General features: G+C 37.0%; 1 protein-coding gene across 2 annotated transcripts in view; it reads right to left on the bottom strand.

Moving 5' to 3' along the window:
* Window positions 1-6,871, bottom strand: part of adamtsl4 (ADAMTS-like 4) — a 67,586-nt gene extending 60,715 nt beyond the window's left edge. For both annotated transcript variants that reach the window (XM_073871838.1, XM_073871839.1), the window contains exons 1-2: window positions 6,573-6,871; window positions 4,590-4,659 (exon numbers count right to left, since the gene is read on the bottom strand). In XM_073871838.1, coding sequence (XP_073727939.1) covers window positions 4,590-4,659; window positions 6,573-6,589 — 87 coding nt within the window. In that variant the 5' untranslated portion in view covers window positions 6,590-6,871. The remainder of the gene's footprint in view (window positions 1-4,589; window positions 4,660-6,572) is intronic.
* Between the last annotated feature and the right edge of the window lie 19,882 nt (window positions 6,872-26,753).

The following is a 26,753-nucleotide window of genomic DNA, read 5'->3' as shown; positions in this document are numbered from 1 at the left end:
GCTTGCTCAGGTGTGTTTGATCAGGGTTGGAGCTAAACTCTGCAGTGCCCCGGCCCTCCAGGGTTAGATTTGAGGAACCCTGCTATATGCGCACCACCAGAGTTTCTCTGCATTTTGTCGCAATGCACATGCGTCAAACTTCTGTGCACATGTATGAGTCAAATAAACCATACATTGCAAGGTTGTGCATTTTACCACGCACGTACGATCGTGTACATCTAAAAAACTGACTATACTCTGGCCTTTGCTTTCATACGTGATATTTTAAGTCTGTAGCACATGTGTAAGATGCAGTAGTTAAAGGCAGTGTAGCCGATTTTGAAAAGTGCTAACTGTAGCCTGCTAGCATTAAAATCACGATCCCACCCTTCATGCAAATCACCATCCAAAGCCATGCCTCATTTTAACACATGAAGAAACACTGCAAACATGGCATCGTCTTTTAGACACTTTGTCTTGCGCAGTTGTCTCCATCGTGAAAAAACAATACCACCACCAATGCTATTTTTATGGGGGGGGGGGGTGTTTTATGTCTCTTGTTGCCGGTTGAGCAGGAAAGTTTGGTTGTTGCTGTTTACACAGCGGACATGAACACGCTAATAATGATTAATGATGTCTGCGTGAACAGGGTGCGCAGTGGTATGCAAAACACGTTCACAGAAGAGGAGCAAAAATTGCATGCGTCCAATTATTGCATTCGGTCCGAGTTCAATGATTTGTTGAACACTTTTTGGTCCTACACCTTTCGCAGACGACATATTTATACAAATACATTTAGACAATTTAACATAGTGATTGCGATCACAATGTGAGGACTTTCAACCAGCATAACTAAAAATGTTTCTGAATCAAATCTGCTAAACTGCCTTTAATGCCTAAACATTTTATAATAATACTGTATATAATACACAACGTTTATGATGTTTAACGAGGATGTAAGTAAACATTTCTATTAATTGACCATTGCTTATGACTGACACAGGATATTGTAATAAAGTCAAACATTGCAGACTACAGAAAAATTTACCATTTCTTTCAAACATAGCTGTCCTGGTTTCTCTCAAATCACTGCACAGTCTATTTCGTCTCGCTTAACAAAATCTCACATCAATATGTCACGTCCACGTATTTATTTCTTGCCAAGTAGCGGTGTAATAGGCTAGATAACGTACAGTCAGACAGTGGTTATCACAAAATAAACCATTTCATGGTGATGTAAGGATGATCATCTTGTCTGGGAATATTTTAATGATAATGACCGACTGTATATTATCCCTTTTATGTGTTACATATACACACATGATTCAGAATTGATTCCTAGCTGTAACAACAAACATTGAAATTGGTGATCAAACCATAATCCTAACCTCAAACAAATGCCAAGTCAGTCGAGGTGCTTCAGATAAATTCCAATGAGCTGACGTTATATAAAAATCCAGACAGATCAATATCAAATTACACACAGCATTTCAAGTCGAAACCTTGAGCAAAGCATGTAATTGTCGCAAAAAAGAAACGGAACAACCACACCCAACATAACAACATTCAAGTCGAAACATATGTACTGTACTAAAGTGCCCAGACATAAATGACATATGACTCATAATTTAAGTAATGATGTTTACTGGATTCAAGAATAACGGGGCGAGCTCCAGGTTTTCAGTCCGATATGGTGACATTCTTTAGACTGCTAACACAGATCGGATCTAATTCCACTTTAGTGACTTACATAACTAATTTTATCAATCGCAGCAGCGAAGGATCTGAGCGTCTGTAGAGTATGCAGAGGTAGGAGGATCAGGACCGACAAACAAAAGGATCCTTTCAGTACACTAAAAAAAGAAAGATAAACACAGAACGAGGCCTGTAATGCACCTCTAATCCTGTCCAAATTGCCATCAAGGTCATACCATGCCAAGTCTGCGCCTGCACTGAATACATGGCTATATGGGTATGGTCTGGTATGACTCTTCTGCAACAAAAGCTCTGCTAGAAATGCCTCTCCACACGGCTTTTACTTGCATGTAAACATTTATTCAACTTTGTGGAAAATACTACCGTATATAGCCATTCATCCCAAAATTACAGAGATAGAAATTTTGGTCAATATCCCTAATGGATAGATGAATAAATAAAGGTTTATAGATGAAAAGACAGACAACAGATAGACAGACAGATGTGTTGTTGTAGCTGTAGCACAGTACAGTGCAGTAGCCAGTGTAATCTCTGTATGCGTGTGATTTCTTGCCCGTTACAACACGTAGCACGCGGCGCTGCCGAACATCTGACGAATAAAACAACAATTGCAATTTTAGTTTTCAATGGCATTTCTTTCTTTGTATTTCTACATCTCATGTTGTTTTTACCGCAATAGAGCATAACACCCCGCTGTACAAACTACACGCATGAAAAACCCACAGCATGAACCTGCCACTGCCATTTCCAGCAGCTGCAGTGCATCCTCATTTGTGTATACATACATGTGTGTGTGGGCTTCTGTCACGTACAATATACTGAACATGTGCACAAACTGCAAATGGCATTTTTTCACAACAACGCCCTGCTATAGCCACAACCCTAATATTCCCGAAGGTGCATCACACATCAGAGCGGACCAAATGTCCAAACAATGGAAAGATCAGCTCATGCTGGCCGATTTAATGGTCAGAAACAGCACTGACAGTAGAGGCCAACAGAGTTGATCTGATCCTTCCTCACATAATGTGTTTCTCTTTATACATCCACAAACCTATAGTTTCTTTATTTCTGCATAAATGTGGCACATATTATGCTTATTTTTACAAGATGTAATATAAATCTCATGTGTCTCTGTAAAGTCTCAGCTTAAAATACCCCACAGATCATTTTAAATGCAGGTCCATAATGTCCCCATTTGGGTGGGAGCAAAAAGCGCTGTTTTCATGTGTGTACCTTTAAATGAGCCAACAGACAATGAGCACTTTTGGTTAAAAATAGATCTGATTCCTTTGAATACAGTCTGAGACAATAGCATCTTTAGCCATAGTAGTGCTACAATGTGCTAACAAACACATTTAGAAACGCTTTTGGGTAAAATCAACCAGTCAGTCAGTGGCCATGGGCGGAGCTTTATCAGTGTGACATCACATTAACAAGAGAATCAAAACAGCATGTCTAATGAGACTGCTTTGGTTTAATTGGGACTAAAAAATGAGGGTGGATTTTTTTTCATTGTAGGGTGGTTGTGTTCACACACTGCCAACACACATTTATGTCCAAACACCTTGTAAAAGTCAATCAAAAAGTATCAAACTTCACACAATTCCTCTAAAAGATCAATTCTAAAACATCATCAAATCCTTTAATGCAAATGATGCGAGGTACCCTCTCTTTGGAACATAAAAAAATTGTCGTTGGGATGGTACCCTTTCAAAACATCCTTATAGTTAGCATTTAAGTGCAGATACGTATACATTTTAGGGATGCACCGAAATGAAAATTCTTGGCTGAAACCGAAAACCGGAAAAGAGGACACGAAAGAAATTATTATGCCAATTAGTAGTACCATTGCATTTATGGATATGATTGTGTACTAACTTTACTAGGGCTGTGATCACAAAACTCATGGTTCGGATCACATTACAGTTTTTTGAGGCACGGATCGGATTATTTTTCGGATCAGCAAAAAAGGGAGTGGGAAAATCTAATAACAAAAAAAGAAATTACAAACATTTATTAAAAAAAAAACAAAGTTGCACATTAAGTAAGGGCTAAAATTAGCATTAGGTACAGAAATCGAATTAAATGAATCATAGCACTGTCTTTATTGTATGAATTAAATATAATTATTATTATTTTTAGAGCTACAGAAGTGATTTTATCTTTGTTTTGGGTTGTTTGATTAACATTAATGACACAGACTTAAGTAGGTTAATTTAGGTTACTGTCTCTTTTAGACCAAATAAGCACAGACTGGTTTCTGACTGTAATCTATACTTAAGACATATAAACAAATGTTTTTATTGGAAAAAAGAGTACTGTGGAGATCATTTTGTTTGTATGTGTCCTGTCAAGAACAGAAAGATTTTATGTTTGCTTGCTTTTTGAAACGCATCTCTCGTATGCACTACTGAGTGCCCTTAAATGCGCTCGCACACAAAGACTGAGGGCGAATCCCAAACAGCGCAGCATAAACAGTCGCTCCACATAATAACGTTGCATTGATTTTTATTGCTTATTCGCCACATGTATGTTCATGCCCTGCTGAAAAAACAATACAACCATTACAGAAAATTCTAATGGTTTCCATTAAAATATTAATATGAACTATTAGCTTTTACCATTAAAACCACTCCACTGTAATGTGTTTTAGGCCATATTCCATTAAAACCAATAAAATTCCCAATAAAACCAATAAAACCATTAGACTTTTCTATAATGATTTTATTGTTTTTTTTCTGCAGGGAATGGACAGTATGAGACACATTAGCGCAACTCTCTCTAAAATGCTCATTTGTACCACCCAGTGACAGTTTTTGTACCTTTTCCTGTACTGTATCAGTTCTGATGTTAAATGTCAATTCATCATCATCATCATCCGTGTTTCTTACCTCCTTCTCTGCTGTATCAGCTGTAGATGCAGGCAGCACGGCCAACACACAACACCAAACTGCACACAATCTGTGAGGAAGAGCAAAAAACATTGCTGACATAAAGATAAGCAGTCATAAGTAGAATAAAGATGAAAACATAATACAATATTTGACTACTGTACATGAGTAATCATTTCAGTAATATTGTGATAATGTGACACTTCAGATTCATCTCATGGACATTTAAGAAAATGTGTTAACAAACTAATGAGCTCCCATAATTCTCAGTGGCTTCTGTGGAATTCCTCCTGTCAGATCATTCCCACCTCGCACAACTCCTCGCTGCAAGACATCATCCTCCTCTGTGTTCGACTTCAAAACATTCCCATATCAAACACATTTCATAACAGAAGGCCCATAACCCACATATTCAAGCCTGTCCTCCTTTTGAAAAATTGACCCCATAGGTCACTTAAGTATGCATTCAGCTATTACGACCTTTAGTTACACTATGAAGTTAATAAGCGCCTTCTAGTTGGCATCAAAAACAAGGTTGTGTTGCACGTGCCACCATAATGACATTCGAACTGTGCCAGAATTGTGGTGCCAAAGGATTACAGTATAAAACTGTGTTACACTATAATATTACAGTAGTTTAGCAACAATCATAAACTGCACCAGAGCTTATCTTTCATTAAATTTGTTGCAAAAAACATCAAGCGGTATTTAAATCATCATTTGAAACGTGTTTGAAGGGATGTTTGAAGGGATAGCAAGCAAATGTTGTAAACGATGCGATGAAAAGACAAGAGTCATTAGCAGATTAACTATGGCGCCAATGCCACAGATGCACAAGCAGTTATTAAAACAGGCTACGTGCTTGCCGCATGTCGTATTTATGCAATAAATTGTATTATTACCCACATAAAAATACTAATAAGAACATAAACACGAGTTACAAATTAACGTGTATTATATGTGTATATGTAATATATAACCAAGTTAAAACCTGAGTACCCAGTATTAATCACTCATCCATGGGAGATATAAACGAAAAACATTTTATCTTTTTTTATCGTTTGGAAAAGTGCATACTTTGTTGTACAACAAGAAACTTCATCTGTTAATTTGTCTACTGTACATTGCTTTTACTGCATTTTATTTAAATGACCATTTTATATCACTTTAACATTTTTTACAGGAAAATTGGGTGGCTTGGACCCCACATAAAATAGCAGAGTGTCAATCACAACAAAACATTGTGGTTGTTTGTACCAATAATGTTTATCTGACCGATGAGTTTCCACATCATCTGTGGTGTACTATTAGTATTTCAGAACAGTCTAAAATGATACATGACATTTTGAGTGCAGCCGCAGACCCGTAATCATAGACGTAGGTTACAGCGGTGCACCACGGAAACCTCAGCGCACCATCAGAGTCAGGGGCCCGGGGCCGCTCGAGCCACATTAATGACCCCCGCCTTTACCACCCTAAAGTCTGCTGGATAAAGTCATAACAAAAAACTGTGTCCCTCCATAGTACATAAAAGCTCTCCATACAGTAACATTGATGGCTCTGCACTATATAATGAAACCTTATTACCTTGTCAGAAATCCCAAAGGAATGCTAATGAGACATAATTCCAAACAATCCTAAAGGGATCATATACAAATCCTATAAGAATCCTAAACAATCCTATAGTTGGAAAACAAACACTCAAACTTTTTTTATGTCAAGCATAAATAAATATTTTTGTCCGATATAATCAGGACAGTACCAAATTATCAGTATTGTGATAAAATCCCTTACCCGCGACAGACCCGCGCTCTGTGCGCGTGGACACAAGCCCACGGGCTGTGGTAAATGCATTAACCTCATAATAGATGCTGTTTTTAGACACAATGATAGACAAAACCCTCACATTGGTTATATACACCATTCCGGTTATAAATGTCATTAGTTTGTGATGTTGAAGGCATGTGTGGTGGATGGTGTTACCTGCACACAGTGCTCATGCTGTCCTCCTCACGCACCGCCGTCCGTCCTGAGGAAAAATCCGATCTCAGCGTGAACTTAATGGGATACAGACACGCGGGATTGAACTTTATTCGTCACTTAACGAGAAGTCGCAAAGTTTAGCGGAGTTACGCAGCGATGTTTTCCCCGTTTCCTTCAAGCGCGCTCCCGACTCTCTATCTCACTCACACACTCACTCACTCACTCCCCTCGGGTGAGAGTGGAGGGAGGGGTGTAGGGTTTTCCTGTCGTTTACCCCACAACTTTTTGTCCTTGTGTAAGCTGTGACGCTGGGCAGCTCGAGGGCACACGCCCCTCTCTCTCTCTCTCTCTCTCTCTCTCTCTCTCTCTCTCTCTCTCTCTCTCTCTCTCTCTCTCTCTCTTATTCGTCTCTAAACTTCTTTTCTTTCGCTATAGGACTTCTCTAATGTCCCACATTTCACGTTAAATAGGCTACCTGTACATCATGTTTGTTAAATGACTGTTTAAACACATAATAATACTACTCAACTGGCCTTTGAGACAGTTAAAAAGTTGACCAAGTGCTTATAGCCTGCAGAGAAGTAAATAAATAAATTATAAAACAATAAATTAATAAGACAAAATAAAAATAAAAATGACACATCACATTATTAGTTTAAATATGGCAACATCTTTTCTTTACGATTTATTTCTTTGCTATCAGTTAGACACGTGCGAATGCATATGCTTACATACAATGCTTACATTTCATACATAAGTGTGAAAACCTTTTGAGAACTCCCAGAATGCTTTGCATGAGGCTGTTATTTTATAGTTTTATTCTGTAAAGATGTTGGGGCGGTTTCCCAGACAGTGATTAGATTAGACTAGTCCTAGACTAAAATAAATGTAAGAGCTGTCCAAACTGAAAACAACTTGCACTGATATATCTTTAAATACATCCGTGTGCTTTGTTTTGCCTTAAAAATGCACACAAGCAATGCTTTTAGTAGCTAAGGCATGTTTGTTAAAACTAGTTATATTGCATAATTAAACTAAGGCCTAGTCCTGGCTTAAGCTAATCCTTGTCCGGGAAACCACCCCAAAGTCTTGTTAATGTTTTATATTCATTTAACGTTGAACAAACTGTTGCCAGTAGATAACATAAATAAAAATCTACAGTAAGTTACTGGCAAACAGCTGCATAACTACGGCAAAAATTACAGTGCGGATATTTACCCAAAATTGTGACAGCCAGCCCCAGCTTTTGCATTTTCAAAATAATGAAGAGAAAGTCCCACTAAAACATTCTCAACAAACAAACATTTCTCTTTCGAACATTTGTGATTATTTTATTCAGGCTTCAAAATAAACAGCTATATATCTGCGCAAGTTAATGAGGGAATGATTAGGCAACAGATATGGAAATGGTTCAAGTGCTCTCCAAAGTCTTTATACCAGAGATAAAAATCACAAAATTACACTGAAAAATCAGAAGCGTGAAAGCGATTGCATTTGTTTACTGTTGAAGGAGGGGTCCATAAATTATATAAGAGAGAGACCAGAGCCTGTCAAGCATGCCAAGATCAATGACTGATGACTGATTTGTTAAGCATTAACCCAACACATACCCCTAAGAGGAAATATAAATATACAAATTATTTCACCAAGGGCCACCGTCTGACGGCAAGAGCAAAGTGTTGTGAAAGGAAACTGTGATATTCATATTGATGTGGCAGAACCAAGATAACTTGTGCATTTAACAAACAAGATAGCATCATGAAACGTTACACTTCAGAGCACACACTTGATAAAGACATTAAAGGGGACATTTCACAATACTTTTTTAAGATGTCAAATAAATCTTTGGTGTCCCCAGAGTACATATGTGAAGTTTTAGCTCAAAATAACCACATAAATAATTTAGATGTGAGCAAAAATTAGCTGTTTTGGGTGTGTCCTTTAACATGCAAATGAGCTGATCTCTGCATTAAATTGCAGTGGTGTGGTTGGATAGTGCAGATTAAGGGTGGTAATATCCCCTTCTGACATCACAAGGGAAGCCAAATTTCAATTAACTATTTTTCACATGCTTGCAGAGCAGGGCCGGAGTTGGACTCATTTTCTGTCCTGGAGTTTTATGCCTTAGACCGGCCCAATTTAGTTCATGACTGACTATAAATAATATCATTTTCAGTAGTGTATAATTATGCAATGGTGTGCTGTTCTCTGCAGCGTTGCAATTCATTGTATTTTTCAAATATATAACTTCCAATGCGATGCAAATACAGTAGCCTAAACAATTATAATTTTTGCCATAGTCGTGCAGCCCTACCATAAGACATTTTAATGTTATTCAAAAACTACTGATAGAGAACAAATGTGTTTGTCTTTTCCCCTATATTTCTATTTTTTTTTTAACAGGAGGTCTTGAGATTACCTGTTGGGTTAAAAAAGTTTGGAAACCCCTGATATGCAATACACAAGCAAGATTGATTAAGTAGGCTATGCAGGGCAAACAGATCTTACTTTTTTAGGATACTTAGATCATGTATATTGATAAATAATGTAAAGTAGGCATACTTTGTGTCAAAAAAACTTTCAAAGTTTTGTTTTACTTAAGAAAACTATTATTCATCTGAGACTTACTTTTTCCATTAATACTGGTGAGTTTTGCATCAAATAGACAATAATGTTATGTTATAGATATAATGTCTATGACTTAGATTTAAAAATACAATTTGTAAATTATTTTCCTTTTAAAGGCCATTTGTACACTGAAAAAAAATGATTCATTCAATTTACTAAATTTTTTTAAGGTAAGTGGTTGCAATCAATTTATTTAAGCTACATTTAAACAAAAAAGATTAGTAAAGTAAAATGAAATAAAAAACTTTTGTTTAAATGTAGCATAAATTAATTAATTGCAACCACTTACCTTAAAAAAATTTAGTAAATTGAATTAATCATTTTTTTCAGTGTATCAAGTTTATTTTAATTCTAGACGCACTGCAAGCGCACTCACAACCCGCGTCTGAAACAAAACTCGTGTTCATACTTCACAGGCGATCGCTAAGAACGTGGCGTGTCCTGCGTTTTAGATGTTTATGAAGCCAAATGCAAGAATTATTCAAATAAGTGGTTGGGACTCGGGACACAATCATCTTGGGCATAAAGCGGACGGGGACATCTCTCACCCCAAATTACGCGAGTGGGGCTGGCAGCCTCCTTAAACCCGGTGGCATGACAACACCGGCCATTGTGGCAAAAAAAAACAGACCTGACCACCGGGAATTCTGCCGGTCCTCCCTGCAGAGAATGGTTTACTAAAACTAAGTTACTGGGTTGATGGGTTTTTCACATTTTTTAGGTTTATAAAAGCACTGGTGACCCAATTATTGCATTTAAACATGGAGAAAGTCAGATGTTCATGATACGTCCCCTTTAAACTTAAGATGTGTAGGTGTATTGAGATTTGTTTTTGACAATAAAATGTTGGTTTCAAATTCTACAGTCTGCTTTCGCTTTATTTTATTCAGTCATATCCTTCAGATACAATGGCAAAACAGGTGAAGCAGACAAGAAACCAATCTTGAGAAACTAAAAGATCTATGAGAAAAATATCAAGAAGAGTTAATGTGCATGTTATGAGTTATTATTAACCGTATCAGTCTTTATTTATGATTATGAATTATGTTAATTAGTGGCATAACATTCTATAAATAGCAGATAAGTGGGCGTTACCTCTGTTCTGTATGATTGGCTGTTTCGTATGATTGACTGCTGATGCAAATGTTGGCCTTTTACTGTACTGATGGACACAAATATCTCTTCTCGCTCTATCCAAGCAATCCGAAGCTCTAAATATATCATAAATATTGTCTAAAAGTAGATGAACATGTTCAGGGTGGTGACCTGTCCTGTTATAAGAGGATTGTGTGAGACCACACATGACAAACATCTATTGACTGTAATGTTGTGGTTTGTTATGTTGCAACATCCATTATCAGTCCATGTGTTCAAGACTTGTGTTTGTGTATTAGTGTGTTAGTTTCAGCCTCGTAATCTTACATTTATTTTCATCACCTCAGCAACTATCTGCACATTGAGACCCCTACGTGACCCTCAAATCAAAACAGCCCCTAATTGACCTTCCCTGTCCTCCAGATGCCTTCTTCATTACATTAACCCTATGTATCAGTAAAATCCTACAAGTAACAAATCACGGTTCACAGCTGTGATGTAAACTAATCCCTATTGGCTATTTTTAAAGAAAGGACAAACCTTTTGATATATGCTTTCTCATCTTCTTGTTTCAACAGGAAGTAGGTGATCATAATAAAGATTTGATGAAAAAAGAGCTTGAGGTCTTTAAAAACTTGCTTTTACCTTTTATGCATCTTTCAATTTGAGGTATTGTTTCTGTCCATAGCACAAATGATGCAGGACAAGTTAAATGTCCTAATTTTAATAGTTTAATACTTAGAGATACAGTTTTTTTTAAATCCTCACCCATAAGTATGAACAATAACAGTACTAATGCTTGCCATAGCAAAACCACTTTCAAGCAGAAGGAATAAGACTCAAGGACTTATGGGACTTAAGGGACTTAAAGGGGTGAAGAGAAATAAGGAAAGACAAACGGCAAGCTAAGAAAGATCATAAAACATTGCAGGAAAAAAAGGAAAGGAATGAAAGACTGGGACTGGATTGCTTGAGGTCAGATGGAGTCAATATTTGCCTCATTCCAGTGATATTACAGCCGTTTAGATCAAAGAGGACACTGTGTACTCGTGGGTCTGTGTTAAAAGATTGAGACCGAAGTACGGAAACTGCCCGTCTACCAGTTTACATCTATGCGGCAAGCGGCACACGGGGCCCAGTGAGGGGACACCCGCGGGTTTCAGGGGTCACTGGGGACAGGAGGAAAGGGCAACTTAGAATAGATGCTAATTGGCTCACAAAGCCATCCGATGATGTTATTCCAATTATGTACACAAAGAGAGGTTCGACCTCTGCTATTCGACTTCACGTGGATACATAACAAACAGACCGGATTGACACAATCTGACCACATACACTGCAAAAAAATATTTTCAGGAACAAAATTCTTAGTATTTTGTCTTGTTTTCAGTAAAAATATCTACAAATTCTTAAATTAAGATGCTTTTTCTTGATGAGCAGTCGACCCAATTTGTGAATTTAGTATTTAAGAAAAATGTTCAATATTTTTTGCTTACCCCATTGGCAGATTTTTTTGCTTGTTTAATGCTTAATAAATTTGATATTTTTGGTCTAAAGACTAGACTTATTTCGTGGGTCGTTTTGCTTATCAAGAAAAAGCATCTTAATTTAAGAATTTGTAGATATTTTTACTGAAAACAAGACAAAAATACTAAATCTTTTTTCTTGAAAATAATTTTTTGCAGTGTAGTAGATATGCAAGTCAAAGCAGTGGATACTTGATGCTGACTTACACTGTAAAAAATGATTCATTCAATTTACTCAAATTTTTAAGGTAAGTGGTTGCAATTAGTTTATTTAAGCTAGATTTAAAATTTTGAAAAACAAAACAAAACAAAAAACTTTAGTAAATTGAAGGAGTCATTTTTTTCAGTGTAGGTGTTTTCAATTGAAGTAATTTTTTGAAAGTTCATGTTTTTCAATGTAATGTATAGACAGTTTCATCGGACGCACGTGCGCTGACGCGATACACATCTGGATCCGAACTTTACTTCCGGTTTCATTTTTTTAATGGTCTGGCTAGTTGCTAAACTGATCTCTTGAACAAATGCCTCGTTGAAAATAACACATGTTTTGGTTTCCTAGGTAATCTATGTGTTGTTGTTTTGTTCTTTATATAAATAAACGAAGAACTTTGTTTTTATTTATTCTTAGCGGAGTTTACCGGAAGTTACGTGATAACCACGAAAGCCGCTTGTTTATGTTGTTACTGCTGAAACTGTCTATATTCATTTAAAAAATGCTGGGTTGTTTCAACACATGGTTGGGTCCAAAATGGACAAACCCAGTTGTTGGGTCATAATTTAACTCATGTTTTTAAACTATATTTTTGAGATTAGTTTGTCAACCCATTCTCATGAAATGCGTATAAATAGCACGCAATGTGAAAAGTTGTGCAATAAATACACCAAATTCCAATTTTGCATGCATGTGATACGTCACTCGTTCCCATTCACTTAACACGTTGCATCTTTTTGTGTCAATTTATGTATTGTTGTCTACATTTTCTCATTTTTTTCACTTGGGTTTGGAGTTAGATGTGGGATTTGCTTTAGGTTGCCATTTAATATGTAGGTTTCGCCATGTTTTTGTCTATTTTAAAACCATGCTTGCTTGGAGTTGGGGTTAGAATTGGGGTTTGGGTTAGGATGTAATTTTATGTAAAAAAAAATTGTTCTAACCCCAAACCCATCAACAATGGTGCAGTATTAAGTGAATTTGAAGGATTGGCGTATCATATGCAAGTAAAATTTTAATTTGCCGTACAGTATGTATTGCTCAACTTTTCACACTGCATGCTATTTTTATGCAAATCATGAGAATGCTGAGTTTGCAGTTGATGCAATCGCAATCCTGTCTGAGACAAATAACAAGTCTTATCCAGATGTCAATCAATCTTAAACTCACTTATATCAGCAGGACCAGCAGTTAAGTGTGACAGCACTCAACAGTGTTGAACTGAAGCCCAAACGCGACATTCGTCACGGTGGTTCACGTTAGCTAATAACAGATGGCTTTGCACTTTCAGGTCAAATGCCTCATGCCAATGTAAACAGTTTAACAGGATGCTCAAGATCCTCAATCTTCTTAATGTGTGTGTGCGTGTTTGCAACAGGAAATGTTTAACAAACATCCATACACCAAAATAATGCTGGGATAGTGATAAAACAGAAGCTGACAGTAATTGAAATAGCAATAAAAACTTTATAGTGAATTTTTGTTTATGCTTATAACTCAGCTAGAGAGCACTCTGTCATTGATGAAAGTTTAATGAGATTTAGTTGTTTGTCTTTAAGCATTTATTTTTTAATGGGAAGCAGTTTACATTTCTCACGCAGAGACAGTCACTTTGGAAGTGGGGTTATGTTTTGTGTTGTGGTCTGGTCGCTGGCGGGTAAAACACAAGCAACCACAATTGAACTATGATGCTCAAAAGTTTAAATTGTGAATTCCTGTTTCACCACTGCATCTCTCCTTTATAGTTCAAATTAAAGGGCCCAAAAAATTACGAACACTCAGGATTTGTTTACTTCAGACTATCAGTGCGCGCACCAACACAATCTCATGGCAATTCGTACATATTTTAAGAGGTGGCTAATTTGTATGAATTCGTATGACCAATTTTGTACGTTTCTGTACAATTTGCTTTCATTGTTGTGATGTTGAGTTTAATCATACATTTTAAAACGATTAAAAAAAGTCAATTTTAAAAAGTTATTAAAATAGCACACAGAATGCAATAATAAACATTTAAAATGGATGCATGCACTGCTTGAAACGCACAATGGTCTTAGAAAATAAGTCTATTTTTAGACAAAAAATATCAAATAAAGTGTTTAAGAAAAATGTTCAAGATTTTTGCTTACCCAATTGGCAGATTTTCTTTCTTGTTTTAAGCACAAATTTGATATTTTTCTCAAAAAACAAGACTTATTTCCTTGGGTAATTTTGCCCATCAAGAAAATACATTTTGATTTAACAATTTTTAGATATGTGTACTTAAAACATTACAAAAATACTAAGTAAGAAAGTCATTTTTTGCAGTGTGCTACAGTAGGCCTAATACAACCTCATTGCAATGCATGCTTAATCCAGAAAGAGACATCTACAGTAGTTATCACATCTAAAATTATTACAGTTTATACCACGGGGCTGTTGAATGCTAAATTCGTATTGGTTGAGAAATGTTCCACAGATATACAGTGAGTAAATCATGGAGGGGTCTGAAATTGTCATCGTAGGTGCATGTCCACTGTCAGAGACATAATCTAAAAAAAAAATCCAGAAATCACAATATATGATTTTTTAACTATTTATTTGTATGATACAGCTGCATATAAGTATTTGAACACCTGTCTATCAGGTAGAATTCTGACCCTCAATGACCTGTTAGTCTGCCTTTAAAATGTCCACCTCCACTCAATTTATTATCCTAAATTAGAACACCTGTTAGTTTAATAAAGACACCTGTCCACCCCATACAATCAGTAAGAATCCAACTACTAACATGGCCAAGACCAAAGAGCTGTCCAAAGACACTAGAGACAAAATTGTACACCTCCACAAGGCTGGAAAGGGCTACGGGGAAAATTGCCAAGCAGCTTGGTGATAAAAGGTCCACGCAATCATTAGAAAATGGAAGAAGCTAAATATGATTGTCAATCTCCCTCAGACTGGGGCTCAATGCAAGATCTCACCTCGTGATCCTAAGAAAGGTAAGAAATCAGCCCAGAACTACACGGGAGAAGCTGGTCAATGAACTGAAAAGAGCTGGGACCACCGTTTCCAAGGTTACTGTTGGTAATACACTAAGACGTCATGGTTTGAAATCATTCATGGCACGGAAGGTTCCCCTGCTTAAACCAGCACATGTCCAGGCCCGTCTTAAGTTTGTCAATGACCATTTGGATGATCCAGAGGAGTCATGGGAGAAAGTCATGTGGTCAGATGAGACCAAAACAAAACTTTTTGGTCATAATTCCACTAAACATGTTTGGAGGAAGAAGAATGATGAGTACTATCCCAAGAACACCATCCCTACTGTGACGGATGGGGGTGGTAGCATCATGCTTTGGGGGTGTTTTTCTGCACATGGGACCGGGCGACTACACTGTATAAAGGAGAGGATGACCGGAGCCATGTATTGCGAGATTTTGGGGAACAACCTCCTTCCCTCAGTTAGAGAATTGAAGATGGGTCGAGGCCAACATGACAATGACCCGAAGCACACAGCCAGGATAACCAAGGAGTAGCTCTGTAAGAAGCATATCAAGGTTCTGACGTTGCCTAGCCAGTCTCCAGACCTAAACCCAATAGAGAATCTTTGGAGGGAGCTCAAACTTCTAGAACCTGACTGATCTAGAGAAGATCTGTGTGGAGGAGTGGGCCAAAATCCCTCCTGCATGTGTGCAAACCTGGTGAAAAACTACAGGAAACGTTTGAGCTCTGTAATTTCAAACAAAGGCTACTGTACCAAATATTAACATTGATTTTCTCAGGTGTTCAAATACTTATTTGCAGCTGTGTCTTACAAATAAATAGTTGAAAAATCATACATTGTGATTTCTGGATTTTTTTAGATTATGTCTCTCACAGTGTACATGCACCTACGATGACACTTTCAGACCCCTCCATGATTTCTAAGTGGGAGAACTTGCAAAATAGCAGGGTGTTCAAATACTTATTTTTCTCACTGTACATTATTTTTAGCATTACCACCTTGGGTGTGCATTATTTTCGAATAATTACACGTCAATTATTCCCATCGTCAATTATTCCTTACATATTGCATTTTTAAACAAATTACTAATGCTTAAGCATTTGAACAAATAACAATCAAGGAAAGTAACAGTGAATTACACTGCATTGTGGGAAACATTTGATGTAGTAGGTCATCCAGGTATTCCATACAAACAAGAAATGTGCTATTTGGCATACTGTAAAAAATGAAATAAAGGATAAGGTATTATAACATTTTGAACACGTGTCACTTCTTTGAGAAATGTACAGGATAGTAAATATGTCTACATCTGTTAAATGATGAATATTTCTGTAATTTTACAGACTCAGACAGCATCGCGTATCAAATATTTCTGGGCCTCAAAATGAGCCAACAGTTAATCCAAGTCCCATAATCCTCCAGCTGCTCCACATCACCTCACAATGCTCTCTGGTGAATTTTATATACAGTCTAAACCTCTGCACATATGAGGGGAAGAGTTGCGTCTGATCTGAGTCTTTGCAACAGTCTGTATGACAATATCAGAAAATGTAGTCGCAATCAATGTGATAGCTGTAGCATCACGCTTTTTACTGAAGCTTTTAGCGTAACTGCATCGAATCGTGATCTTAAAGTTTATAATACAACTGATTCAAGTTTTGCTTGCATGAAAAACTTTCTCACGGGGTAAGAATACATAAATGCTACACTTGAAAAGGATAAAAGAAATTGCCAAAGCAAGAGGGATTTATTTTAACAAAGGTTTCTTTTTTTAATACCATACAAAAATGAGTTTTAGGTTGGGTATAGACAACGGTTTTGGACACTGTCTGGTTATCAGATCTATGTTGTCCATTTAAAGGGATAGTTCACTCAAAAATATCTCAAAAATAAAAATTCTGTCATCATTTACTCACTCTCATGTTGTTACAAACCTGTATGAATTTTTTTGTTCTGGTGAACACAAGAGAAGATATTTTGAGGAATGTTTGTACACAAACCGATCATGAGCCTTATTCACTTCTATAGTATTTTTTATCTTGTGGAAGTCAATGATCGGTTTGGTTACAAACATTCTTCAAAATATATTCCTTCATGTTAATCAGAACAACGAAATGTGACTTTCTTACTTAGACAAAAATACAAAAAAAAACTCTTAAATCAAGATGCATTTTCCTGATGAGCAAAATAACCTAAGAAAATAAGTCTAGTTGTTAGACAAAAAAATGTAAAATGTAAGTGAATTTACAGGCAAAAAAATCTGCCAATGAGGTAAGACATTTTTTGCTGAATTTTTCTTAAAGGAACACGCCCACATTTTGGGAATTTAGCTTATTCACCATATCCCCTAGACTTAGATAATTCCATACATACCTTTCTCATCTCCGTGCGTGCTGTAACTCTGTCTGACGCAGCCCCCGCTAGCTTAGCTTAGCACAAAGACTGGAAGTGAATGGCTCCAGCTAGCAAACTGCTCCCAATAAGTGACAAAATAATGCAAACATTTTCCTATTTATGTGTTGTGATTTGTATAGTCACAGTGTATACAAATAACAAGGTCATATGAGACACAGCCAACAGTAGACAAACTGGGAACTATATTCTCAGAAGACGTAGCACTGCTACTTGGACGGAGTGATATGCACAACTCTGACCGAACTCTCTGCTCCTCACCAGGGGGCTTCTCGGTTGCTGCGAGCAAATCACTCCGCCCAAGAAGCAGTGCTTTGCCTTCTGAGAATATAGTTCCCAGTATGTATACTGTTAAAAGATAGCTGTGTCTCATATCACCTTGTTATTTGTACACGGTGTGACTATACAAATCACAATATATAAATAGGAAAATTTTGCGTTATTTTGTCACTTATTGGGAGCAGTATGCTAGTTAGAGCCATTCACTTCCAGTCTTTGTGCTAAGCTAAGCTAGTGGGGGCTGCGCCAGACAGAGTTACAGCACGCACGGAGATGAGAAAGGTATGTATGGACTTATCTAAGGCTAAGTTCACACTGCAGGGCTTAATGCTCAATTCATATTTTTTGAAAAAATGTGATCTTCCAATTTCCAATTAAATGCGACCTTTTGTGATCTCCTGAAATGACCCAGAAGTGACCCGCATGCGCAGAAGAGTCCTCAACGGTCAACAACGTCACTCGTTGTTTGCGAAAACGCCCGGTTCCAATAAGAGCCCTCGAGTTTGGCCTGAATAGAGCTGTCACCCCAAATATTAATTAAATCTGTGACCTCGCTTCCCTTCCCCCATGGTTGTTGTTCCCGCCTACTTCAACACAGAATTTTGTAGCGTATCAATGATGTACGGTTCGCAAACATGTGGCCTGGCCGTTCAGACGGAGGTTGCATTTCAAAAGATCAGATACGTATCAGATTCAGGACCACATACCCAAGTGGCCTGAGTCACATTTGAAAAGATCGGATCTGTGTCGTTCAGACTGTCATGAAAAGATCAGATACAGGTTGCATAGGGCAAAAAAAATCGGAATTGGGTCGTTTCAGCCTGCAATGTGAACGTAGCCTTACTCTGGGGGATACGGTGAATAAGCTAAATTCCCAAAATGTGGGCATGTTCCTTTAAGTCAATTCAAGAAAAAAATTCTTATTCCATTGGCAGATTTTTTTGCCTTGTTTTAAGCACAAATTCACTGAAATGTGATATGTTTTGTCTAAAAACTAGACTTATTTTTTAAGGTAATTTGCTCATCAAGAAAATACATCTTGATTTAAGAATTTTTTGATATTTCTACTGAAAACAAGACAAAAATACTAAGTTAGAAAGTCATTTTTTGCAGTGCTGAAGTAACAATCTGAATAAAATTCTCCCACATGTCAACATCCATGTGATTTTCATTTACTTTAGTTAACATTTTTTCCATACGATACATTCTCTATCATAGATTAAATCCACATTTTAAGTAAAGGACATTGAGTATCCTTCCAAAATCTATGTATCAGTCGTAATGCCGTGATTACACATACAGTAACAAGGGAAAACTCATTATTTTTAATCTGAGAAATCTCACATTTATCCCCTAAAAGACAAATCCTTGATGAAAGTGAAAAGTCAAATCCTAAACATCTACCAAAATATTTCAACACAATTTCCCAAAAAGGTTGAATCTTTGAACATTGCCAGATAGCATGAATGTATGTGCCAGTTTCTTGTTTACATTTCCAGCATTTATTATCAATTAGACAACCCATTCTAAAAAGTCGCACTGGTGTATAATAATACCTATGTAATATCTTATACTGGATAAATTTGCCTCTTGCTTTCTTTATAGGCTATACCTTTCACAATTCCAATAAATTCGAAGTAACTTAATTTTCCTGATTGTTCTGTAATTGGAAGATGATACCATGATGACTATTCTTCAAACACACTAAGATAAAGTAGCTAATCCAGGTCTCTGCATAGTCAGTGATGCAGAATAGAAGTGTGTTATATTGTGTGTTTATAAACATGGACCACAAAGAAAGGTTACTTCTCAGACCAACTGGCAGAGGTTTGTGAAAATATTTAAACAGTGAGTAGTCACTTCTGAGATGATCGTACATATCAAACCACATGAGTGCAGTTTCTGAGCAGCTAAACCCAGTTTAGACACTTCCAGATTTTTGGGCGTAGAAATGTGAAGGTTTCTGTCTTGATTTATTCACTTACACAAACACAATCAGTCATTTCTTCCACTGTCATATACACAAACACATTTAAACTCAGGTCTCGTTGAAATATTTGTCTCTGCTTTAATGAGGAACATGCTGGCAGCTTTTGCATCCATGCCAATACCTAACAGAAATGAAACACAGAATAAACATTTCTGAGCTTCACAACCTCAAGACTGTTGTGGTGACACAATAAATCTCTGTTTGGCGTTCAAGGCATTTATACATACTGTGGATAAACTCACATCAACAATGTTTATGAGCACATTACAGCAAAATTTTTCAAAACCTCTACTGAACGTCAGTACACAACTTGTCCTGTACTGGACACAAATGTTTCGCCAAAACATGCTGGCTGTTGAGGAGAGTGTGTGCTATTATATTTAGATTTACACATTTGCCTTTTGAATGATATCATTCGTTAAAAACATTCACCTAAACGTCATAAAATGTTGGTCTATTTTCCAAGTAGCAAACTCCCTGAAAACCCTATCAACCACAAATCAATGAGAGTTTACCACAGACAAGCACCTCTTACATTATCTTCATAAAATGTAAACAAAATCTTGTTCAGTATAACCAACTACACATTTTTCAAAGTTATGCTCTGCATCGGAGTTCACGCTGGATTAACCAAGCATTTGTGACCAGCATATTCATAAGGGAGCTACAGGGCAATGGCATTGCTAATTCCCTTGTTGTTCCTATGGCTCATTGGGTAAAGCACTGGGTCAGTACAGTAACAGTCATGAGTTTGATCCCAGAAATGAAATGTACAGATTGAATGCACTGTAAGCTGCTTTAGATAAAAGCACCTAAAAATGCATAAATGTGAAAAAATACTCACTAGGTCATTGGACAAGTATACAAAATTTTTGACACTTGAAAAATGTGTACTATATTCTTTTATGGCCTATACAGTCGGTCACATAGGATTTGTTCTTACCGTATATTTAAACCCTTCATATATTTTAATGTATATTTAAAACAGCAGCGGGCTTAAAGAGAACGTGGGGGTCTCCAAACACATTTTTAGAAGTTGAACTATTTAAACTTCTGGAAAAACGAAGCGCTTGAGTGTCTTTTGATTGACAAGATATAAAAGCTGTTTTCAGAGAGTCTAGCCGTCTGTGTTTGTACCCGTTCATGCAGAGTTAATATTTGTCTAGAAGTCTCTCTGTGACGAAACACAAGTGCACCGGTGCCAGCATCTACTGCGTATAAATGAAAAGGGTTTGAATTGAGGTCACCGGATGGGAGCAGAACCCAGTGAATGGTTTACAGTGGACAGTCGCCAGGACCTGAACTGAGTCGCACTGTTAGGGGCTGTGGTAGAGCATCACCATTGAGACAAAGCTGAACTCCATAATCTAACAAACATGGCTATGGTCAGTTCTGAGTGAAAGTAAGAAGGGGGATTCAGATGAATCGTTGGAAAGCTCTAGGTAAGCAAGATGTTGAGTTAACTGGCATCACAGCCCAAGCAATTAAGTTGTTTCCTGCATGGTCTCCTCATTGCTTGATCAACATGAATGTATTTTATAAAGCCCAAGGCTAAGAAAACAGTCTGAGTGGCTAAGCTGAGGAATGGTTTCCAAACATGTGTCAAATTATATCCCAAAATATGTACCATTTGGCAATCTTTACCATGTTCAATAAAAGTAAGTATAAAATTGTGCCTTAAAATAGTGAAGCCAACTTTTGACTGCTGTCAACTTCTCAGCCTGTTCCAGCAAAGTGCCACTCACCTAGACAGGATAGGAAGTGTCTGTCTGAGTAACAGATAAAATGACCAAATTTATTTTGTATGAGATATTCATAGATTGGAGACTCTTCCTCAGATAAGGTACCCATGGTCCAGCCACTGAATGTCTAATGTATTTTGCGCACAAAACGCCAGACACCAACAAAAAGGGGAGTTTTCATTCTGATCGGCTTTATACAACTTAACCCCTACAGACCTGATTTTTCAGGTTTTTAATCAGTGTTCCTTATTTCGATTGGTTGATCTGATTTTTTATTGGTTTGAACCACAAAACATGATGTCCATTTCAGTGGACGCTGGGTCTGAAGGGGTTAAAAGTATTAGTTCTGTTAGTTTTCTCAAGGTATTATAATTTCAGATAAACCTAAAAGCTGCACTGTAAAAAGTTGGTTCAACTTCATCTGGTTCTGAGTTAATTCAACTTAAAAATATTACTTAATTTGTTGAAGCCGATAGTGTAGTGGGCAGTGCTCTGACATGTGATGCTTTTGCACTTTCGGCGACCCGAGTTCGAGTACCGGCTCGTGGTCATTTGCCGACCCCATACCTCTCTCCCTCCTCCCTGTACTTTCCTGTCCTCTCCTCAACACACTGTTAATTAAAGGCAAAATGGCCAAAAAATATATAACTTAAAAAAATATTACTTTTAATATTACTCAAAATTGTTTAAAAATTAAATAATATTTTTAAGTTGAATTAACTTAAAATTTGAAGGCAACCAGGTAACTTGCTTTTTTAAGTTGAACCAAGAAATCTTTTTTTAGGGCTGTCCAAAGATTAATCACGATTAATCGCATACAAAATGTGTGTGCACTGTGTGTAATTATTTTGCAATTCAAACACATGCATATGTACTTAAGAAACATTTACAATATACATATTTTTATATATTTTATATTATATAAAAATTAAAAAAGTATACATAAAACAACATTTTCCTACAACATGTATGTGTGTATTTACATATACATAATAATTACACACATTAAACACAGAAATATATTATGCAAATACAAACTTTTATTTTGTGTGCGATTAATCACGATTAATTGCGATTAATCTTTGGACAGCCCTACTTTTTTACAGTGTATGGTTGGTTGCTTGGTCTACGTGTTCCTCACATGTTTTCTTACTACATAAGCAGAGGCGGACACTAAGTATTTTTAGTTTTTACATAAAAGTACATTTTCAAGTATTCATATTTTATCAGTGTTTTTCTTTGGAAAGCATATTCCAAAGCATATTATCATAATTTCCACTATATTTCATAATTTCAAGTTTTGGATCTATATTTAAGTACATTAAACATCTAGTATTTTTTTTTTTACTTTTATTTAAGTAAAAAGTACTTTTACTCAAGAAAGTAAAAGTACACAACTTTTATGTAATCAGGTATAAAATCAATTTTGATATGCAATATAAAAGGAATACACAGTATGATTATATGCTTTAGAATGTAGTGAACATCTATTTTGGCAAAAAGTCATGTAACCAAATTCAAGTTTATTTGTCTAGAAGTGGGTTATAGGACTATAATCAGATCAAAAGTTAACCTTAATAGTGAAATTACATCTACTGCTTGCTGGGTCTTGAATAGCGCTCACCAGACTTGGTGCACGTCAATGTTCACAATAAACAAATATCTCATTTAATTGCCAATGCTGCATTTGAAACAATTCTAAATTTGGATTTTTCCCTCTTTTAACTCAGAAAAACATGTGGAACGGCTCTCAGATTTGGACATTTGACCTCTAAACTCATGGTAGATTGATCAACCACGACCTCAGGAAGACGAATCATTTGACGTCACGCCCAGGATACATCCAGTGAGATTAGTGTGGATCTAGTTTATGTGCGCTCTAAAAATGGCTGGGGGGGGTTTAACCCATACTGGGTAAATATTGGACAGAACCCATGCTGGGTTAAAAACAGTGGCTGACTGAGACAATAAATCAGGCCGGAAATTTGATCCGTTCCAGGCCACCTTCGCTGTTACCACCACCCTGTTCACGTAATCCACCCTGTTGCTAATCTTGTAGGCTTATATTATTAATTGATATAACAGGTAGACTACAAGACAAATTATTAATTCAAAAACAGTGTTCATCTAGGAGTAATTTTTTGCATATTATAAAATTATTACTTTCTAAATTTAAAAAGACACTTTTTTAAGTTGTATTACTTAATTCAAATAAAAAAATGAAGTGTGCTCTTTAAATGTAAATCTTTTGACAGAAATGCAATATAATATACATAACTATATTATCAGTGGTGTATTAAGACCTTACACAACGAACTGTATTGTTTTTATTACCTTACAATGAGCCGTTTTTATCTACATATAATAAGGGGTTGTGCACACCAAAACTTTTAAAACGCGGCTAAAAACACCTGGACAACGCCGAATGCCAGCTGTTTTTTAGCTGAGTGCCAGCTTTCTTCAGCTGAGCGCTTTGGTAGCTGTGATACTTGATACTTGAATCTCTTTCAACTCTCAACGCTCAGCGCCGAGCGCGGAAAAAAAACGCTAGCATATTTGAAACGCCGAGCTTCCATTGGAAACAATTGAAAAGATGCGCCGGCCACAGGCGTAAAAGCTTTGGTATGCACGCCCCCTGAGGGTCCCCTCATATGAAAGCCACCATTTTGCAACGTCATGTTTCTATGGTAGCCCTAAATGGACAAACTACACTTTGTCACTACGTTGTCTTAGACAATGACATGTTTGACCTGTGGCGGCTACCATAGCTTCACTACGTGTTTCGAAAGGGAGGGGTGAGCAGTGGACTGAGCAATTGGTTGCAATTCACAATCTCACCACTAGATTCCGCCTAAAATTTACACACTGGTCCTTTAACGTACCGCGATATGTGATTGGCTGGAAGGCATTGAGGACAGAGGTAGGACATTTAAACTGGGATATTGCGACATCCGTAGTGCGAAGTGATAAGAATGTTGTTCTGGTAACTAATGATGTTAATCCCAGAATATCACTTACATTGCAGGTTAAGGTTAAACACAGTCACATTTTGAACCTTCATAGTTTCCCTGGGCTGATAAATGAAAGGATGCTGGTTCAAGGTGCGATCTAGGAACTTCTGTAACACCATATATCCTTAAACAAAACACTTATCATCCGGATACTCAAAGACGAAAACTGCTGTGTACTGCGAGTCGAATCGTCAAAGACAAATTAGGGAAATACTCTCCTGTTTTTGTTTTGGTGGTTTCGGTCAGTGGCCATGAACTGTTCAGATTTATTTTTATCAGAGGGAGGGAGATCAGGAGGAGGTTATGGTCAGTTATTTTCGTCTCTTTGTCCCGTAATCATTCCTGTTAGACGTTTTCTCACTGATAGCTGAAGCACTGAGCCTTCCTTGATCTATAAATGCAGACCTCCTATGGCACTCCGGTCATCGTGACTTTAAGGGAGTGTTTTATGAAACTATATGCCTTTCTGGCACGCTTACATTTTATAAAAAGCTGTGTGTACTACCATGCTTTGCCTCACTGCGTGTTTACATCATGCATACTGAGCTATAAACAGTGTGTGCAGTGCATATCTGTCCTATCTTTTTACTCTGTGTGCTGCAGGCTTAAAATAATTTCTTGATGAACTCCATGCGACTAAAGAAGCTGTGGAATGAAGAAGCACTTTGTTTGAGACAGTAATCATGTAAGTCGAAAGCTGGAGGAAAGGAAGAATCCGAGGGAGATAAGAGGCATCTCTCCAGCAATGACGCTGGTTACTTGATGACTCAGTCGTTGCTCTTACACGCATAAATGCTTAGAAACTGAGGCTACGTTCACATGACATTTAAAAAAATTAGAAACTTTGTATGCATGCTGTCAAAGTACAAGTCTTTGAAAACATGCAAACTACAATAATGCTAAACTGTGAAAACAGTAATGTCATGCACATGCGTATTACATGTTCAGTCTACAGGCATGCGCTAGTACTTGACAACAGTAACAACAGTGGCAGCCGACAGGACTGTGTTTGTATGCTGCTCAAGATATTGAGTTTATTAACAATTCAAATTTTTTACATTTTGCTGCTTTATACTCCTGTGGGTCATAAATAAACCCACATCATTGTTCGTCCAATCAAAACAGCTTGATACTTGAACCATCATGATTGTTTGTATTTATTGATCTTGACTGGTTAATTGTTAACCGAAAGTAAGAATTTATGACCGATTAATATATAAAACATATTTGTTAATGCTTGGTGCGTGTCGACATGAGCCTACAGACATTTCCCCACTTTTCTGTCCTTGAAGAACACCTATTGTCCGATTCACGTTTTTAAAATTTCCTTTGGTGTGTAAGTGTGTATTTGTACATGTTAACGATATGCAGAAGGTACAAACCCCAAAGTAAACGATGACGCAAGTTATCGTCTCCAACGTAAATCTCTTTTCTTGGACTACAGCAAACACATGGATTGTAGGCAACAGTTTACTTCCTAGGATTGGTGATGTAGACAAGATCAACATTATCATAATTCATCCCGCTTCGGACTCACAGCCTGTAAGTTAACTCCTGTTAGCATTGCATTGCGAATCTTTCAAACATGGTAAGGAGCGTCACATTTCCGGATTAGCTGGCCAATCAGGGACAAATAGTTTTTCAAATCCGTTCGTTTCAGGAAGAGAGGGAAATCTGGAGCTACAAAAATGTATGGTGGTTTTAGCAATAAAATAGGTGTTCTTTAATTTGTGAATAGCCTGTAAAAGACTAGAATTATTGCTACCTTGACGGTCTGGTAAAGAAATCATTTATATGAAAAATCATTTGTATTGCTTGTGTCCATACTTGAGTATGGAAGCTGCACGGAGACGTGTGTATATGCGCAAGATGACGCGGTCCATATCCATCTCGTGCGGGTCCGGACAGACCTTCGCTGATCGTCTCTGTCGTAGACCCTGACCATAAACATCTCAACATTCCTAGATGCGAAAGCAAAAATTTTGAAATGTTTCTTGCTTTAAAAATGGCCACTGTGGTAGATGAAAAAGAGACAGAATCTGCCCTCATTATATTAATCCTCTGGACCGCGTGGTCTCTAATAATTTTATGTGAAAGTTTGATAATGTATGAATCCTGGTTCAGTTGTTGATCTGTTGCTGCTGTTTGCATGTTCAAATTAAATAAAATGTATTGTATTGTTTTTACCGGGTCACAAACAACCCTCAACTGTATTTTTACTCAATGACAATTTAAAGGGACACTCCACTTTTTTGAAAATATACTCATTTTCCAGGTCCCCTAGAGTTAAACATTTGATTTTTA

The sequence above is a fragment of the Misgurnus anguillicaudatus genome, chromosome 10, assembly GCF_027580225.2.
Source record: "Misgurnus anguillicaudatus chromosome 10, ASM2758022v2, whole genome shotgun sequence".
NCBI classification, from domain to species: domain Eukaryota; kingdom Metazoa; phylum Chordata; class Actinopteri; order Cypriniformes; family Cobitidae; genus Misgurnus; species Misgurnus anguillicaudatus.
This window is presented reverse-complemented; position numbering and strand designations above follow the sequence as displayed.